Source organism: Chelonoidis abingdonii, chromosome 1 (genome assembly GCF_003597395.2).
Source record: "Chelonoidis abingdonii isolate Lonesome George chromosome 1, CheloAbing_2.0, whole genome shotgun sequence".
Classification (NCBI taxonomy): Eukaryota; Metazoa; Chordata; order Testudines; family Testudinidae; genus Chelonoidis; species Chelonoidis abingdonii.
The window spans coordinates 204,233,690-204,252,734 of NC_133769.1; the positions used below are offsets into that span (position 1 = coordinate 204,233,690).

The 19,045-nt window shown below is 44.0% G+C and overlaps 1 protein-coding gene across 5 annotated transcripts in view; it reads right to left on the reverse strand.

The window, feature by feature from the left end:
• SETD4 (SET domain containing 4) overlaps nucleotides 1–19,045 on the reverse strand; it is a 52,865-nt gene that overhangs the window by 14,774 nt on the left and 19,046 nt on the right. For 4 of the 5 annotated variants that reach the window (XM_032778303.2, XM_032778322.2, XM_032778313.2 and 1 more), the window contains exons 4-10: nucleotides 16,054–16,091; nucleotides 15,300–15,388; nucleotides 10,569–10,998; nucleotides 8,625–8,799; nucleotides 7,228–7,309; nucleotides 6,446–6,526; nucleotides 5,440–5,563 (exon numbers count right to left, since the gene is read on the reverse strand). In XM_032778303.2, the coding sequence (XP_032634194.1) occupies nucleotides 5,440–5,563; nucleotides 6,446–6,526; nucleotides 7,228–7,309; nucleotides 8,625–8,799; nucleotides 10,569–10,998; nucleotides 15,300–15,388; nucleotides 16,054–16,091 (1,019 nt within the window). Of the gene's footprint in view, nucleotides 1–5,439; nucleotides 5,564–6,445; nucleotides 6,527–7,227; nucleotides 7,310–8,624; nucleotides 8,800–10,568; nucleotides 10,999–15,299; nucleotides 15,389–16,053; nucleotides 16,092–16,360; nucleotides 16,606–19,045 lie in introns of those variants that run through there. The other variant, XM_032778373.2, reaches the window with a different exon arrangement.

The window sequence follows — 19,045 nt, forward strand, 5'->3', positions numbered from 1 at the left end:
GGCGCTCTGCACCGACGATGACGTGCTGGGCACAGCATCAGCCAGCTCCGGATCTGAAGGTGGCCGCAAGGCAGCCTCCATCAGAAGAACTCTAAGTCTTTGTGCTCTGTCCTTAAGAGTTCTGGGGTGGAAGCCCCTGCAAGTAGTGCACTGGTCTCTTTGGTGGCTCTCCCTGAGGCACCTCAAACAAGCAGAGTGTGGGTCACTCTTTGGCAAGAACTTTCCTCAGTCCTTGCAGGGTTTAACCCGGGAGACCCTGGCATGTCCCGGCGGGGCAACGAGTAGGTGGGGGGGGGGGACCCCCCAACAGCAAAGAACTATGTACAACTAATCGAGATAGACTAACTATATACATGAACTATATACACGAGGTTTATGGACACTGCTAAACTTGCTGTCAGAAAGCGAAGTTCCAGCTAGCCATCACCAGTGGTAAGAAGGAACTGAGGAGGTGGAGGGTCGGCAGGCCCCTTTATAGGGCGCCTTAGTGGCGCCACTCCAGGGGGCCCCAGGGCTGACCCTACGGGCGTTGCTAGGGGAAAATCTTCCAGCTGGCGTGCATGCGGCATGCGCACACCTACTTTGAATGGACATGAACAACCACTCGAAGAAGAACTAGCTGTTGCAAGAAGCAAACATTTAATGGATCAAAGTTTTGACACAAGTACTCAACACTGTCCCATTGTGCCTTTTGAACAGTTAATATCTGAACTTATATAACTGAAATCTCCCACTGTCATCATTTTGTTACACTTTTCTGCCTCCGATTTCTCTCAACATTGTGTATTCAGTTTCCTTTTCCTGATCTTGAGGACAGTAGCATAGCCCTAATAATACATTTACATTCTTACCATTTGGAATTTGTATTCAACTGTGTAGTCCTCTCCCCTCTTAATTTTTTTCTAGCAAGGTTCAATGGAATCCCTTATATACAGCACTGTTTCCCCATTTCTTCAGCCTAGTCTGTCTTTCCTGTATAGTTTGTAACAGGTATTACCATATCCCATTGGTTTTTAATCATTCCACCACATTTCTATAATACCTACTACATCAAGGTCCTTTTCCATTGCTAGGCACTCTAGCTCACTGTTTTTGGTTTTTAAAATTCTTGCATCCCCTCTGACCAGGTTCCCCTTTCCCAAAAACATTCCCCAGAACCTAAGCTGAAACTCCTTTTCTATACACTGAGATTGGAAGGACTTCAAGGAATGCTCCCCTCCCCTGGATCTGGACCTAAGCTTTCTACCTAGCAGTCTAAATTTAACTTCCAGGACTTCTCTTCTACGGCTCCCTAGGTCATCAGTTCCAATAAGTACCACCAACATAGGCTCCCCCCCAGCATTCACCAGAAGTCCATCTAAAATCTTGTAATAGCCACCACCTTTGCAACTGGCAGGCAAGTCACCATGCTGTTCTCTCAGTAACCACATGCCTAACTGTCTATTCCTGATTATCTAATCCCGTACCGCTGCCTTTAATTCCATCTCCTGAAGCAACCTCTTTGGTGCCTGAGGAATTGTTCATCTACACTATCGCAGTGGGAAGGAAATCCCATCTAAGAAGGTGTGTCCTTCCATTTCACCTAGGTGCCCTTCCATCATAAGATTGGCTTCCTCAACTGGAAGATCAGGGAAGCCAGTTCTGAGGTGGGGCTTGCTCTACAATGTCCCTATATGCCATGTCTATAAATAATTCTGTCTCTGCTCCTCCAGTTCAGGCCTAAAGAAGCTGTACCTATGCCCTGAGGGCCATGAGCTGATTGAACTGTGTGCATACATGTTTTCTTTGCTGAGAATGTATTTTTATGACCATTTTCCATTATAATAGTCTCAACAGAAGTGTGTTTTGTTCTCAGGGGAATAGTGGTAGCTAAAATAAGCTTACAGGTAGTCATTTTATTTTACTGTATGCTATTATACATGGCACATAGGCCTATAGTAGCGTAGACACTGAGTAGGTATTTTGATCTGTTGTATTTTTAAATGACGTTTATAGTAACAAGAGCTCAAAAGCAGCTTTGTCAATAAGACATTGGCAGTGCAAGACACTCTTTCATACATTTGCCCAGTCTAGCCATAGGGTGACAGTTCAGTCATTTCTTTCTGTGTGTTGTGAGGCCCTAAGCAATACTGAGGAAGTGCGCACATGAGATACATGAATAAGTCTGGGCACTGACAATGTTATCAGTCAAAGGGCAATGGGCTACCAGTCATATCCAGGGAAGTGGCTGGGCCTTAATTGCCTGAGAACCATTGTGACACGACTGTTAATCCAGATAAGGTTCTGGGGGGAAGTACGTGGATTTGTAGTTTAACATAGATGTGGCAATAACACTGCTCGCAGGAAGGAAGGCCTCAAAAGCAAACCAAAAGGTAAGCCTGACCACCCTCAACAAAGATTGGACAATGCAGTAGTCGGGGTCACCAGTGTAGTTAGATGTTCGGCTGCGTATGTGTCTGTGTGCTTCCCCAGCTCTGCACAGACAGCTGACACAGCAGACCTCGAACAAACTGCCCAATGACCACAAGACTGTTAAGGTACAAAGGCACCAGGCCAGATTTATTGTCGACAACACACGTTACTAGTATCCCGCAGCCTCTACCAGACCACTAATGCATGTATGCCCATAACAATGGACAGCTCAGTGAATGGCGGGACATTCCATTCCTCCCTAGGCTAGACAAAGATATTCCCTCTGAAATACATCTTTATACCCAGATACAAACAAGTCAGTACTGCCCCATAGTTAGTTACTGCCCCCTGACATGGCTAGTTATCACCAATCACCTTGTACATTTTGGTTCAATCAATATATCTCTATTACATACTGTCATCTTGACCTTATCTTTTGGGGGGGGGGGGAGGGTCAGTATGTTGCTGTTATTCTTGGGGAATGTTTTTGTACCATCCTTGATATCGGAATATTCCGGTACCACTTGATATTGAGGTGTGTTTGCATGAGTACTCTGTGCTTAGCACTTCTTAGAAATCTGTATTTTTGCAATATTGGCCCTGTTCTTGCCAGATTCTGTAAGCAGGTCCCACCTCATACCAGGTCTCTAATACAAGGGCTTACGTCTCAAGCTCTCTTACTACTGCAAGAGATATGGAACCTGTGGTCTCCCATTTGCTCATAAAAAATCTCTGGGAGGTACTGTGACACATTACAAAGCTTAAAAAGCCAAGTGTGCTGCTTCATGGGTCACCACAAAGACACCCAGATGGCTCATACCCTACTTTCCCTAGGCCAGTCCCCAGGAAAAAGGAGAGAGATTCTCATAGACCAGCCAACTGACCAGAGGATGACACATGCTATCTTAAGATATCGGAGCCAAAAGACATCATCTGGTTCCCCTAACTGCAGTTCCTGACTGATTCTGAAGCTCCACAGTCTAAGCAAGCCGAAGAGTAGATCCTTTAGGTATTTTTCTCTTTTGAATTCTTTCCTAAGATAACTGCAACTAATAGACTTTTCCTAACCATTTGTTGGGGAGAGGGCGGGGGGAGGAGGAGAAGATTAGTAGTAGAAGTAGAATCACATGCAGGTAAATCCAGATAAGAAAACCATAAAATGACTCAGACTAACCTAAATTCTAAGCAAATCCTACTGCAGATCAAAAGAGGTCATCCTGGCTCTGTAGAGGGGTTAGCATAAACCATTCTGCTGGAGAGAGGAATCTTGAGCAGCTAATTCCACTGTACTGAATGTAGAGAGGTGGGAGTGGGTGTGGGAAGGGACACAGACGCCACGTCCACACAACAGTGGCACAGCGCTGCAGCTGTACCACTATAGCACCATACAATTTGACTACAGATCATGTTCCCACAATGATTTGATCAGTTGAACATAAGAACGGCCATACGACCAGCATCCTGTCTTTTGACAATGCTAGGTGCTTCAGAGGGAATGAACAGAACAGGACAATCATCGTGTGATGCGTCCCATTGTTCAATCTCAGCATCTGCCAGCCACAGCATGGGGTTGTATCCCTGACCATCCTGACGAATAGCTATTGATGGACCTATCCTCCATGAAATTTATCTAGTTCTTTTTTTAACCCAGTTATAATTTTGGCCTTCACAACATCCTCTGACAAAGAATTCCACAGGTTGCCTGTGCGTTGTCTGAAGAAATATTTCCTTTTGTTTGTTTTAAATCTGCTGCCTATTAATTTAATTGTGTGACCCTGGTTCTTGTGTTATGTAAAGGATTAAATAACACTTCCTTATTTACTTTCTCCACACTATTCATAACCATATCCCCCCTTAGTCATCTCTTTTCCAAGCTGAACTCAGTCCCAGTCTTTTTTTTTTTTTTTTGGCTGATTCTCAATCTATTTTCTTGTCAGGTTATTGATGTCAATTTACGCTATTATTATTCCCTTGATTAATTCATCCGATCTCCAGTGTAACCTCAATTTTATTATCACATTGTTTTAGGGAAATGCAGTGTTAGCTAGCTTTGTATTTGCTTATTTATTTTCTCACTTAATTCATAAAAAGTACACCTAATTGCTTTTCCCCATATCACATCAGATGGCCATGAGGTACACAACACCAGATAAAGGGATACGATGGCCACTATGCTTCTCCTGAGTTAAAGCCTATTGCCACTGCAATAAGATTACTGCATGCATTTTTAAAGAAAATCATTGTAACTGTTGGGCCATTTTCTGATCTCAGTTATACTGGCGTAAATCCAAGGCGCTTTTTTCATTTGCCACCTTTTTATGCTTTACCAAGAGTTTCTAATCCAAAACCCACTTGAATTAAATGGAAATAACCCCAGTGATTTAAGGTCCATGTGCGTAATATATATCAAGATATTCCCAAGAAAGTGACAGCCCTCCAACTCCCCCAAAGCAGGATAAATTCTAAACTAAGATACGCTTACTGCAGCAGGAGCTGATCCCAGTTATATTGGTGTAAACCTGGAGTATATTATGCCTGAAGCACACTATGAATAGAAACCCAAAAAGCACCCTGCCCTCAAAAATAAAGACTTAGCTAACGCCTGAAATAAACTGATAATTGTAGGTCAAACCATTGCCTGTGAAACACACAGCCAGATGCTACCCTCATTTACATCCCTGAAGTCAATGTTGTTACTACCAATTTAAGTTAAGTTGTCTATGCAGTACTGTAGTCTGCACTAGAGAGGTGCAAATTTTAGTCTGCACTAGCGTGTTGCACACTAACTGATCTGTGTTGTCCACACTAAAAGTTCCCTAGCATGCGTTAACGAAGTCCTATTTCAAACAGTAGTACATTAACATACACAGGAACTTTTAGTGCACATCAACAGAGTCCACCTGGGCCTGTTAGTGCATAACATGCTAGTGGGGACTAAAAATTACAGCCCTCAATTGCAGACTATAACACCACGTAGACAAGCCCCTTGGGGGCGTCTGCCCTATTGTATTCTTCTAGCCAAGTTACCTGGTGAAGGACCTGCTGTGTCTCCTCTATTAAAGAAAAGCATATTTTTGCCGCTATGTTCAAACTCCTCTCTTCATTTCTGGCTGAAATTATATCACCAAGCAGGACTTTCTTCCAGTAGGTACTAAAGCAAAAAATACATTTGACAAGTGATGATTTGTTGCATTCCCCAGCCAGAAGTTAAACTGAAGTTATACCCCAAAATAAATAAAATAAATAAAACCCTGATAAATAAGTCAAGGTTAACACGCACAAATAAATAAATAAAATAGACCCACAGCACTCAGATACCACAATGATGTGCATGTTTAAGCCGTTGAGTAGAACGGCACACACATTGCATGGTATGGAAGACTGATTGATTTCAGTATCTTTCAGTTACTTTAACATGTTCTGTCCAGGACTAAACCCTCACAGTACAGATGAGTGTAAATATTTTTCCTTTTAATTTAAAAACATATTTGATAACTGACAAAGCTCATGTACCCATTTGTAAACAATGCCAAGATTTTGAAGGCCAAATTCACTGCTGAAATAAGCACAATCAATTTTGTAACATCAGTGCTGAATCTTTGTACTTCAGCGATGAACTTGGCCCCGATACGTCAATAGTAGTCCCTGAAATGTACTTTTCAGAGAAATCAAACTGATGTCTGAGTTCATGGGACCCATGAAAGTGACAAATGTAAGAAACAGAAACTGAACATTAAAGCAATATCCAGTTCTTGGAGTAGGAAGGGAACACAACAGAATGCTTGGTGTTTAACTGAATAGAGTTGTCATATATGCAACAAGCAGACAACGACTTTTAAATTATATATCGTTCCAAATCCTTCTTGCCTTACACATGAGTAGTCTTACTGAAGTTCGAGATAATCACACAAGTATGTCCAACGTTACCATCTCTACACCTCAGTTAGTGTGAGAAGACACAGATTAGAAGGATAGGAGAGGCATTATTTTCCAAATAAATGACCACATTTCTGAAAGTGTATTTGAAACTTACAATTCATCTCCTCCAAGACATAACAACTTGAGAGCTGTGAGGAGTCTCCATGATGGCCCATCTCTTCCAAATGTCAAATTTCTAAAAATGTCAAAAATTACCAAAAGGTAGAAAGCATGAGCTCATTACACAGTTTGTGATCTTCACACTAACAGGAACTGTGGCAACAAAACATCTACCTAGTGGCAGCCTCCTCCCACCCTAGGACACAGTTAAGGAGAAGGAGCAAAGAGTCCTGTGGCATCTTAGAGACTAACAGACGTACTGGAGCATGAGCTTTCGTGGGTGAATACTCACTTCGTCGGATGCATGTCGACATGCATCTGACGAAGTGGGTATTCACCCACAAAAGCTCATGCTCCAATACATCTGTTAGTCTATAAGGTGCCACAGGACTCTTTGCTGCTTTTATAGATCCAGAGTAACATGGCTACCCCTCTGATAGTTAAGGAGAAGCAGATCCATAGTCCATGTGTGAACTACACTGTAGCACCTAGGGGGAAAGGATTCTCCCCAGCTCCCTTTGCTCTGCTGCTTCCCACAGCCTTAGAACAGGGTAGTCCAGATTGTCTTGTGCTGACCCCTAACCCTGATCCTTAGCTTTCATATTGTCTTTTATCCACTTAAATTGTCTTCCACTGTCAAGGAGCTAAACAGAATACCTATATTTTTATAAACCAATTTTTTTGGAAGTTTAAAAAAAAAAAGCATCTGAACTTTTATTTCAGTTTTGTTGTAACTATTTTCTCAAATGGAAACCAGGGTTTTAAAGAGATACCTACTCTAACAAGTTATGATCCTTTAGAATGGAAAGCTTCATATTTCTCTGCTTGTCTGCTGAAAAGAGATGTTTAAGAAGGATATCTGCAAAATACATATTTAAAGATCCTTAAGCAAACAGTTCACACTGAAAACAAGCTAACTTGAACTGTATTTTCTTATATTTTAACTATAATTAACCTTCCAACTGAACAGTACACAAAGACCAGCTCAGATAATGTCAAAACTTTAATGACCTTTACCTTGAGTTGAAGAACCCCTCTGAAGAGCACTCACGAACTTGCAGGATTGAACCCAGAGAGTGAGTTAATTCTGGCATTTCCTAACTTTTGCGTACTTGACCCGGCAACCTTAATAATGTTCTTTTAACACAATTTTTGACATACAGTCAGTTCTAAAGCACCAAGAGCCAGATGCTCAGCTGGTAAATCAACGTAACTGCACTGAAGTAAATGCAGCTGATTTATACAAGCTGCAAATGTGACTTTAAACAGCCCAAATGCTTTATAATAAAAATGTAACTTGCCTACTGCATATTCAATTCCAAACAGCAATCTCTCTCTCTTCACATGCCTAAATAAGCAATCAAGCCCCACTGACAAAAAAATAAACATAAAAAAAAATCCACTTTCCAAGCTATTTTTTTGCTTTCCAATCAGCTTGTTGGCCAACTCATAACCAAGTCTTCACTACAAAATTATTAATTTTCTATAACAATGACTGGGCTGCCTAATAGCATGGGTTTCTCTTATTGTGGTCTTAGTTCAGTAAAGTGCTTAAGCACATGCTTAACACTAAGTTTAGCAGAATTGGGGCCTCTAAGACATGTGAGCATCCTCTCTATGAAATATTTAGTGTGATACAGATGCATGCATGCACACACTTGAGAGAGGGTAGTTTGCAAAAATCTCCCAGCATTTCCAGTTCCATCCTTAAATTATTCTCTAAAGCCACAATCTTGCAAACATTTAAGCACGTGCCTAAATTTTACTCGCATAAGCAGTCCCATTGAAGCTAGTGTTGCTACTCCTGTGCTTAAAGTTAACCAAACACGTAAGAGTTTTCAGAGCAGAGCTAACTACGTTTCATACAAATGAAATGTGAGCAAAACCAAAACAATGAAGGCCTCTTAACACAAACACACACAGTCACACTCTTTTAGTTAAAAATCCCCATTAGGTGTAGTTCAAAAAGGCAAAAATGGAACCAGCTCAACCCTATATTTCACTTTAATGCTGCTAACAAACCCTAAAGTGATCATACTGGTAACAGCCTAGTGCAGAGTGAAACTATGTAAGCTTCCCCACTGCCCCTCAATTACTGTATTTACCCGATGAAGAGATAAAGCTGCCTGGCTCCCTAGTATGTCACATTTTAATGTCAAGATCAAGCTACCAACCTGCTGAGACATAAACCCCACTCTGTGGGTTGTTGATGGCAACGAATCCATATTCTAGCAGAAGTCGCTGGTTATCATGAGGGCCGTAACTGATAAACAGTTCTTCATATCTTCTCCAATGTGAATCTGTCCTGATTTCATAACATCTCGTCTGCTCATTAAATGCAGCTTTTACCTTTGAGAAATTTTAAAAAGACATTTCCTCTATAGCAGTGGGGGGAAAAAACCTAGAATGATAAAGACCAGTAATATTTCCTTACTGTGGCAAAAGGGTATAAACATCTAGGACTCAATGAAATATGTAAAGTGATTTTGAAGAGGGATTATCTTTGTTGCACTTCAGACCTTATCTGAAGAAAGAGGAAAAATTCTCTAAAATACTAAAACAGAACAAACAACTAACCCTTGGGTTCAAGACTGTGCTGCCTCCAGGAGGCAGGGCACAGAAGGGGAAGTGGGAACAAAGCTAGCTTTAAGCCACCTTTGTGCTACCATGACTCTGGGCAGTCACGTGAGTCAGTGTGGTCCCTGGCATAAATCAGAGCAATTTTATAGGCAGCCCTGATAAGGTTGCCATTGGCTGCTTGAAGCCTAGTACCAGGCACTATAGAAACCACATGCCCCCTGCACTGCACCTTGTGAGGGGGTAATACAGAGCTACTTACAGGGGCCCTCTGCTGGGGACAATTCTCCCCAAGCCATTTCTGGGCACAAAGGCCAAAAGCATAAGCATGTGACTCATTGGCTGGCATACCCTCTAGTGGCTGGGGCATGAGGTAAAGGCTTTCCTCCTTTAGCGCCCCCTGCTGACAGACATTCCACCCCTACAGTGGTCTGCTTCTTCATGCCATTCAGCCCCGCTCCTTCCAGCTTATGTAGAGTCGCACCCCTTCCAGGGTAAACCAGCTAGTGGTCCTTCAACTTCATGTTGGACAGTTGGTCTGAGTCCAGACTCACCAGTCCTCATCTCTAGTATCAGGGGAGTTCAGCAGTCTTTACTCTTTGGGGTGAAAGGGGGGGCACCCCTCTTCCTTGGTGGGCTGGTAGAACTCAGGCCCTCTTACTCCACTCAGTCCAGACCAAGGACCCTCTTTACACAGTCAAGGCCCTTGCTGTCTCCTGGGCCACTTCTTACCTTATCCTATCTTGGCCCTTTATCTCAGCCTCTTCCCAGGCTCCCAGCATATCAGCTCCACTCTAAGCTACTTCCCAAATGGTCACTGCAGGGCTCCTTAGCACTTTCTGCTACACAGCTGGGTCTGCTGTAGAGGGGTTTTCCTCTTCCCCTGGCAGGGCAGTCCCTGACTCAGCAGGAGTCTTCTTGTTCCTTGCAGAACCTTTCACCACTGGAGAGAAACCTGGGTGGACTCACCTTCTGCCATTTTCTTTCCCAGCTGCCTGAGTATCCCCATTGCAGAGGTACCTTCTTTCAGGTAGGCTTTGTCTGCCAGCAACCCTACTCAGATCCCTGACTCTAGCCAGGTTTCTCTCACTGAGTGAGAGCCAGAAATCTGCTCTCCTTCCTGGTCAGCACTTTTAACTTCTCCTTCAGGTCTGACACATGCTGAAGGTGTAAGTGGGATGAGGCCGACTGTGCCCACAGGCTTTCATTAATCCCTTCAGGCTGAGTGTGGGGTTGCTACACCTCATCATACCAGGGTACTGGGGGCGAGCAGAGGCACAGAATCCTTTCCCCATCCTTATTTTGCCACTTGATTCATAAAATTAATTCTATTTGTTATTTCATGCTGGGTTACTTGATGTTTTAGTGGCGTATCTACTGAGCCTATAACCGTCCTACAAACAATAAACTATACACACCAGTCATGACCTTTCAGTGGGATGCTGTGTTCCTAATTCATCAGAGACAAGAATGTGGATTCTGCACAGAGTCTGTGCATTGTACATCATAAAAACTATGGTTATGTTTTTCCAGCTTCTTACCTGAACATTTGGACTGTGGTTTAGCAGATCTAAATAAGGCGCTAGTGCATAAACATCTGGCTCTCTAGAGAAACATTTCCTCTGTGAATGCTTCATGTACACTGTTCTAGTATTAACGGTGCACCAAGCCCACTGCAGAGCATCGTAGTTAAAAACAGTTGCTACATTCTCAGTAAACAAAGACTGCAGAGAAGAGAAAAAAGACTTGGAAGAGGTATACAGTTCCTGGACCATTGTTCTTTGCTCCTGAGCCTTCCTTCTTAAGGGCTCAGGAAGAAGTCTCACTACTTCTTGATCCAAACAAACAGGGCATGTATAGGTCTTTGGTAAAACATCAAGATAAGGCTTCCACACAGATTGCTCACCAGCATATTTCTCTGCTATTAAAAATGTGCACAGTGCTATCAAAGGAGATATGGGAGGCTTCCACCTATTAAAAACATAACAGATACACAGAAGTGAGATGGATAAAATACAACCACACATATCCTTTTTAATACTTGGAGATTATAAATGAATATTTTAAACTTCTTTGTAGTTCACCTGCAAATGTTTTTTCATTATTTTGAAGTGTTTTTAAATTTATTTTACTGACAAGCTATTAAAAACTAGCTGGTAAAACACTGGATTTTGTTTAAACAAAAATATAAAAATAGTCTTCTATACTCTACATCACCTTTTGTTATGAATTTGCTGAAAGGGTGCATTCATATAGCACTTTGTGGTCTCATATTTGTAGGGCCGGTGCAACCATTTAAGCAACCTAGGCTGTTGCCTAGGGCGCTAGGATTTGGGGGGCGACATTTTCTTCAGCAGCGATTGCGGCGGCCGGATCTTCGGACACCCCGGTCGCCGCTGGCATTTAGGTAGAAGGAGCTGGGGCAGGGGAGCACTGGGAGAGCCACCTGCAGCAAGTGGGGCGGGGGGGGGGGTAAGCACACAGGGGAACTCCCTGCCCCAGCTCACCCCTGCTCCGCCTCCTTCCTGAGCACACCGTGGCTGCTTTACTTCTCCCGCCTCCCCTTCTCCACTTCACTTCAGCTTAGGCGCCACAAGCCTGGGAGGCGGGAGAAGTGAAGCAACGACGGTGTGCTCAGGATGCTCGTGCATGGAGCTGAGGTGAGCTGCCACAAGGGGGGGCGCATCAGGGCACGGGCGCAAGGTGGAAGTTTCGCCTAGGGTGCAAAACATCCTTGCACTGGCCATGCATATTTGAATTCCTTTCTTTTAGGGCATGCCCATTTAGTAATGTTAAACAAATCATTTACAATTCCATTTAAATAAGGGCCCCATCCTGCAAAACCTTACTCATTTGAGCAATCCACATGCATCTAAGTAGTCTTGTTGAGACCAATGGGAATACATTGTAACGGTTCTCAACTCACCCAGAGCTTTGAGTCACCTTGTTACCACCTGCCGCCAGCACGAAGGAGTCTTGCCTGTGCTTAACTGGGTGTCAGCTTTCTAACACAACCAGTCCATCATTATAGCTATATTATAATGGGCTATATTAGCCCTTCCTTTGCCCTGCAGTTTCACAATAGATGCACCCCAGGCCTTGTGTCCCTTCAAAGTGTCACCCTGTGGTATCTAGCCCCTGATCACTGAACACTCACAGAAATACCAGATTTTCTGTTCCCAAAGGAACAGTGTACCAGTGTACTAAATAGTAATAAGTCACCAGGACCAGATGGTATTCACCCAAGAGTTCTGAAGGAACTCAAATGTGAAATCACAGAACTACTAACTGTAGTCTGTAACCTACTATTTAAATCAGCTTCTGTACCAAAATGACTGGAGGATAGCTAATATGATGCCAATTTTTTAAAAGGGTCCCAAACGTTACCCCAGCAATTACAGGCCGGTAAGCCTGACTTCAGTACTGGGCAAACTGTTGAAATTATGTAAAGAACAAAATTGCCAGACACATAGATGAACATAATTTGTTGGGAAAGAGTCAATGTGGTTTTTCTAAAGGGAAATCATGCCTTACCAACTACCAGAATTCTTTGAGGGGGTCAACAAGCATGTGGACAAGGGGGATCCAGTGGATATAGTGTACTTAGATTTTCAGAAAGCCTTTGACAAGGTCCCTCACCAAAAGCTCTTAAGCAAAGTAAGCTGTCATGGGATAAGAGGAAAGGTCCTCTAGTGATTGGTAACTGGTTAAACGATAGGAAACAAAGAGTAGGAATAAATGGTCAGTTTTCAGGATGGAGAGAGGCAAATAGTGATGTGCCCCAAGCGTCTGTACTGGGACCAGTCCTATTCAACATAATCATAAATGATCTGGAAAAAAGGGGTAAACAGTGAGGTGGCAAAATTTGCAGATGAAACAAAACTACTCAAGATAGTTAAATCCCAGGCAGACTGCAAAGAGATACAAAAGGATCTCTCAGAACTGTGGGACTGTGTAATAAAATAGCAGATGAAATTCAATGTCGATATATGCAAAGTAATGCACATTTGGAAAACATAATCCCAACTAGCCCTATAAAACGATGGGGTCTAAATTAGCTGTTACCACTCAAGAAAGAAATCTTGGAGTCATTGTGGCTAGTCCTCTGAAATCATCCACTCAATGTGCAGCAGCAGTCAAAAAGGCAAACAGAATGTCGGGAATCATTAAAAAAGGGATAGATAATAAGCCAAAAAATATCATATTGCCTCTACATAAATCCATGGTATGCCCACATCTTGAATACTGTGTGCAGCTGTGGTCAGCCCATCTCAAAAAAAGATATATTGCAACTGGAACAGCTTCAGAAAAGGGCAACAAAAATTATTAGGGTTATGGAGCAGCTTCCATATTAGGAGAGATTAAAAAGACTGGGACTTTTCAGCTTGGAAAAGAGACAACTAAGGGAGGATATGATAAAGATCTATAAAATCATGACTGGTGTGGAGAAAGTATATAAGGAAGTGTTATTTACTCCTCATAATACAAGAACTAGGGATCACCAAATGAAATTAATAGGAGACAAGTTTAAAACAAATCAAAGGAAGTATTTTTTTCACACAGCGCACACTCAGTCTGTGGAACTCTTTGCCAGAGGATGTTGTGAAGGCCAAGCCTATAACAGGGTTCAAAAAAGAACTAGATATGTCCATGGAGGATAGGTCCATCAATGGCTATTAGCATGGATGGGCAGGGATGGTGTCGCTAGCCTCTGTTTGCCAGAAGCTGAGAACGGGCAACAGGGGATGGATCACTTGATGATTACCTGTTCTGTTCATTCCCTCTGAAGCATCTGGCATTGGCCACTGTCAGAAGAGGGGATATCAGGCTAGATGGATCTTTGGTCTGAGCTATGTTCTTACCACAGTTTAGAAGTTATACCTTAGACTATCGTTCCCCTGTATTATGCACAGCGCATGAGGTCAATTATGAAACAAAAGGAAAATGTATTTAAGAGGAGATTCAAATAAAAACCAGTGTGAGAAATGGGAACAAATGGTTACATACTTATAAAACAAAATCATAACATGCATTCTAAACCCTAAATTTGACTAACAAGTAAACCTCCTGTCTAAAGGAGTTTATCTTATCCAAATTTCCTTCCAGAGTTTTCAACTAACACTAGCAGAAATCCCTTTTTCATGAAGCAAACTCTGTCAGTTGACTTCCTAGATGAAGGAGGAGAGTGTACCTCCAAACCCTTAGTTATACCCCCAACTAAGTTCTTTCTAAGCTGAATGGCTACGCAGCAGCCCATTAAGCACTGCACAGGCGCTCAGGACTCCCGCGGGGAGAGATACCTCTCCCCAGACCCAACCCAGCCCAGGCCTGCCACCGCTGAGGTAGACACGCACCTCCCTTGGCCCCAGCAGGGAGAGCCACCCCTCCCTCCCCGCAGCAGCACCTGGGCTGAGGGAGAGAGCTGGGAGGAGTCCTCTCTCCCCACTGTAGCCCCAGGGCAGCCTGCACCCCAAACCCCTCATCCCCCCCCACCTCGAGCCCCTCATCCCCAGCCCCACCCCAGAGCCTGCCCCCCCAGCCAGAGCCCTCACTCCATCACACTCCAACCTTCTGCCCCAACCCTGAACCCCCTCCTGCACTCCACACCCCTTGGCCCCACACCTGCCACATGAACTTTGTTATGTGCACCAATATGAGGCTGATGTGTCACACACCACCTCCATATTGGTGCACATAACAAAATTCATTCCGCACATGGATGGGAAAAATTAGAGGTAACGCTACCCCAAAGTTCATTGCCCTTACTTGCAAACAGAGCTCTTCTCTGCTCATACACTTCTTCCTATACATTTCCTGTCTTTGAAGATTCCACAATCCTTCATTAGCACTCAGCTCAGACTGTAAATCGATGCCCATTTTGAACCAAACATTTCTTGCCAGAAAGAAAACCTGCTTTTCACCTTTCTAGTTATCAGTCCCTAGTCACAGACCTTAAGGACTGAATTTTCAGTGTATATATATAACTCCTTATGCAACATACACACATACATTTTGCAACAATTATGACGACCAATGTGACACAAACTTCCAGTAGAGACCTTACATGACATTATTTGGTGAACCCACAGGATCCCTGTACCTGTTGCTATTTGGCATCCAGAGTTTCTTGGGTCACACACATGTGTAAATTAGGCTTTACAGGTTGAGGTCCTAACACAAATTCAAATGAATAATCTAACAGTGTGCAAGCACCCTACCAACACCAACAGAGGAATTTCTTAAGAGATTATCTTTCCTTCCTCCACACTTACTTTGCAATGTTTTCCCCAAGGTAGCTACTAAAGACAGTACCAGCGGTGAGCAAGCATTTCTCCGGCAATGAAATAATCAGTTCCCCTGCCTTTGAGAAAAATCAAATAGACTAAAAGTTAGATTGAAAATGACCCATAGATGCACAATTCATAAGTGCAGAGAAATGTCCCAGAGCACACAAGAGCCAGGAGGCAAACAGATACAACCACAGCCTCAGCGGGGATCATTATAGTTGTAAAATTCTGGTGGTCCAGCAATGTAGGAAGTTAGGACATCCTGCCACATACTGCACTGACAGAGGATAAACAGTTTCTGGGTAGGCTGGCGACTGGCTGAGAAGCATCACCTTTCCCCTTGAACAGAATACACCACACTTGGAGTGAGACCCCTTTGACACGGGAATTTTCTACTGGGCATTTACACCCAGACTATAGCTCCTTTGTGCCCCTTTCAAACAGGACAACATTAACACAAACTAGGTACCTTTTAGTTCATGACTGTAGTGTCCACACAGGACAATTAAAGCACAAAATTTTGGTGCCCTCAATTCATACCCCAGAGTACATGAAGCCTTATATTAGCATGGGGGATTCCAACTCCTGATTATAAACTATATTATTTTAGACTCCCCTCTAGACTTTTAGGCTTTCCCTGGAGCAATTTTGATTAGGGCCCAGAATGTCTCCAGATGCTCCTGCAGTACATGTAATAAAAGCCATATAACAAAAAAAAAAAAAAAAAAAAAAAACTAACCTGAAAGGCTTTTGTGGTCATTAGACCTCTTCCTGTATCTGAAATAGCAGGAACAAAAAGAATGATTACAATACAGTACACAATCTTAAGACTCCTCCATAAGACTACAACAAAACACTATGAATTAAAACTGGCCTGAAAAAGGAAATATCATGAAAATGAACATATTTCTTATATAATATAAAAATCATCTTTAAAAGTCCCCCATGAGTAGCTGAAGCTTATGTATGGATCCTGGCCCAGATACACAAAGGTATTTAGACACTTAACACCTATTGATTTAAATAGGAGAGAGGCACCTAATTACCTTTGAAGATATGGGCTCTTATTTCTCTTTCTCTCTCCCTCCTTCTTCCTCTAGCTTCCGCCTATTCTCTGCTGTCTCCCACATTCTTATCACTGATGAAAGCCTTCATCTCTGCAGCTCCTGCCATCTGAACAATCTTCCTGCGTTCCTCAGCTTCACTCATTTTTTTCCAAATCTTGTCTTAAAAAATACTTTTTTTTCCTCCCCTGCTTGTGCTTCTCCCTCTCTGCTAGCAGGGCCGTCCTTAGGATTTATGGTGCCCTAGGCAGGATTATTAAACTGGTGCCCCTGTGCCTGTCTTGCTCTTAGCAACACAAACATAAGCTTACAATATTGGAAAACTTGCCACATGCATGTTATTAAAACCAGTTTAACTTAATTAAGCACACTGTAATGGTGATGGACTAGCACTAAAAAGTAGCACTATAGAAAAAATTCTGATTTTGGGGGTGAGGGCTGCAGGTTTTGGACGGAAGTTTGGTGGCACGCCCCACGGCTGGGGGGTGGGGAATGTAGGAACGGGGGAGGTGTGCATGCTGGGGCAAAGGTATCAGGCTGCAGGGGAATGTAGGGTTGGAGGCTGAGATGAGGGTTTGTGCTCCGGGAGGGGCTCAGGGCTGGGGCAGAGGAATTCGGGTGCAAGGGGATGAGGGCCTCTGTGCTGGAGATGTGATTCGGTGCAGAAGGGATGAGGGCTCGGCTGGGTTGCGAAGAATGTCGGTGCAGGGGGAAACTAGGCTCTGGCTGTTGGGCAAAAGGATTCGGGGTGCCAGGGGGATGAGGGCTCTGGCTGGGGAAGAGGATCAGAGTGCAAGAAGGATGAGGGCTCTGGCGAAATGAGGGTTTTGTGGGTTGGAGAGCTCAGGGCCTGAGGAGCAGAAGAGCAGGGTAAGGGCCAGCCTGGGCCTGTGTCTCCATTAAGGAGATGCAGGTGCTATGGACGAGCAGGGAGGCCCAGGACTCCCCCTGGCCGCAGCAGAACAGCAGTTTGAGCCGGGAGCCGTTCTCCTGGCCGCAATTGAGCAGAAAGCAGGGACCGCGGCGGAGGGGGGAAACAGCAGGGGCGAAGGGGATTGAGACTAGGCGGAGGCCAGGAGACGGCCGCTCCAGGCAGGGACATGAGCGGGCGGGGCAGGGCGAGTGGAGGAGAGACAACTGTCGGGGCCGGCCAGACCCGATCCAGCAAGGAGCAGGGAGAAGAACCCAGCTCCAAATATTGCTGAATTGTAGAGGCCGGCCAGCCCTCTGAATATTCCTGAGCCGTGGGCAACCTCGAGCCCATATAACCTGCCGCCTATAGGTGGGGGAGGGGAGAGCTGGCACCGGTGGTCGCCTGCTGAATAGACCATGAAAAGAATGAAAGTTAACTCACTTGAGGCGTGAGAGCAGACGAGCCACAGGAAATAGGAAAGGATTGCACAGGGCTGTGCTGGGGATAAGCCAGATAGCATTCGGTGTAGAAAAATCAGGAACAGCGGGTATTTGGGGTAGGGTGAGTCAGCAGATGTCTCACTTTATTTGGGACATTTGTCCCAATTTTGGGCCCTCTAATCCTTATTCACAGGTAAGCTCTGTTTCCCCCCACACTTCCTCATCGTGTTTTTCTGCATTCTACACTTGCTGTCTGGTCACACCTAAGTGGAGGTAATTGGTATGCTTTATAAGACACAGCCCCCAAATATCGGGCTGGCCCCTGTAATATATCAGGACATGGATCTATGCCACTAGCTGGCGAGCAGATATACTCCCCCCGGGCTTGAGCAGTGATCCATCTTATCCTGGGGGGGACTGCCAGGCGGTATGAAGTCTGACTATGGCTCCATGTGGTGCTCGTCCTGGATCGATTGCTGTTGCTACTTTCACTTGTGTGTCTTGGGACAGCGACTGTGCGGTGTAAGCCCATTGGCCGTGTGAATCGGACCTGAGGGTTTGCTTGCCTGCTGTTGCCCCTACTACTGCAAGCACACTTAAGAAAGGTTGAGAAGTTGGGGTTCTTCATGCAGTTTTTTCACATATCTCTCGCCTCTACTACAGTTGTTGACCAGCAGGCTGGGGGGTTTGCAAAGCCATGCAAAGCTAGTACTCCGTGTTGCCATATTAGATTGTCCATGTAAAAACAAATTTGTTTGCCAAAAATGCTTGCTGGGAACAATTTTGAATCTCAATTCTCTCAAGTATTTTTTAAAAAAAAATCAAAATACTTACGCCAAAAACAGAAAATTAAGTTGTTGGACAATTATTTGTGACAATTGGTATGGGGGATAGGGAGTGGCCTCCAGTTAAATTCATCAGTAGAAACAAAAAAATGTTGATTGACTTTTCCTATTAGCCCTGTTACTGGGAAAATAGAGGCCAACTCCAAACAACACTGCAAATATGCATCATTCCTTACCAAACATATAAGGAGCACTAAGTCAGGAGTGGGTTCACACGGAACCTTAACGGCTACATTTGGCCCGAAGGTGGCACGTGAGCTCTGGACCTTTTTGAATGGGGCATACGCATGTTGGCTAGAAGGGGTTTTCCTTGGCCATGTTAGTTCCGCTGCTGCCCTCTGGAGGAGTATGGGGTTAGATATTCCTTTCCTCGTTCCTGGCTCTCAGCAACTCTAAAATAGGTAAATGGCGTCCATGGTCAATAATCCACCCGGTATTTAGGCGGGACACAAACATACTGAGCCACGAT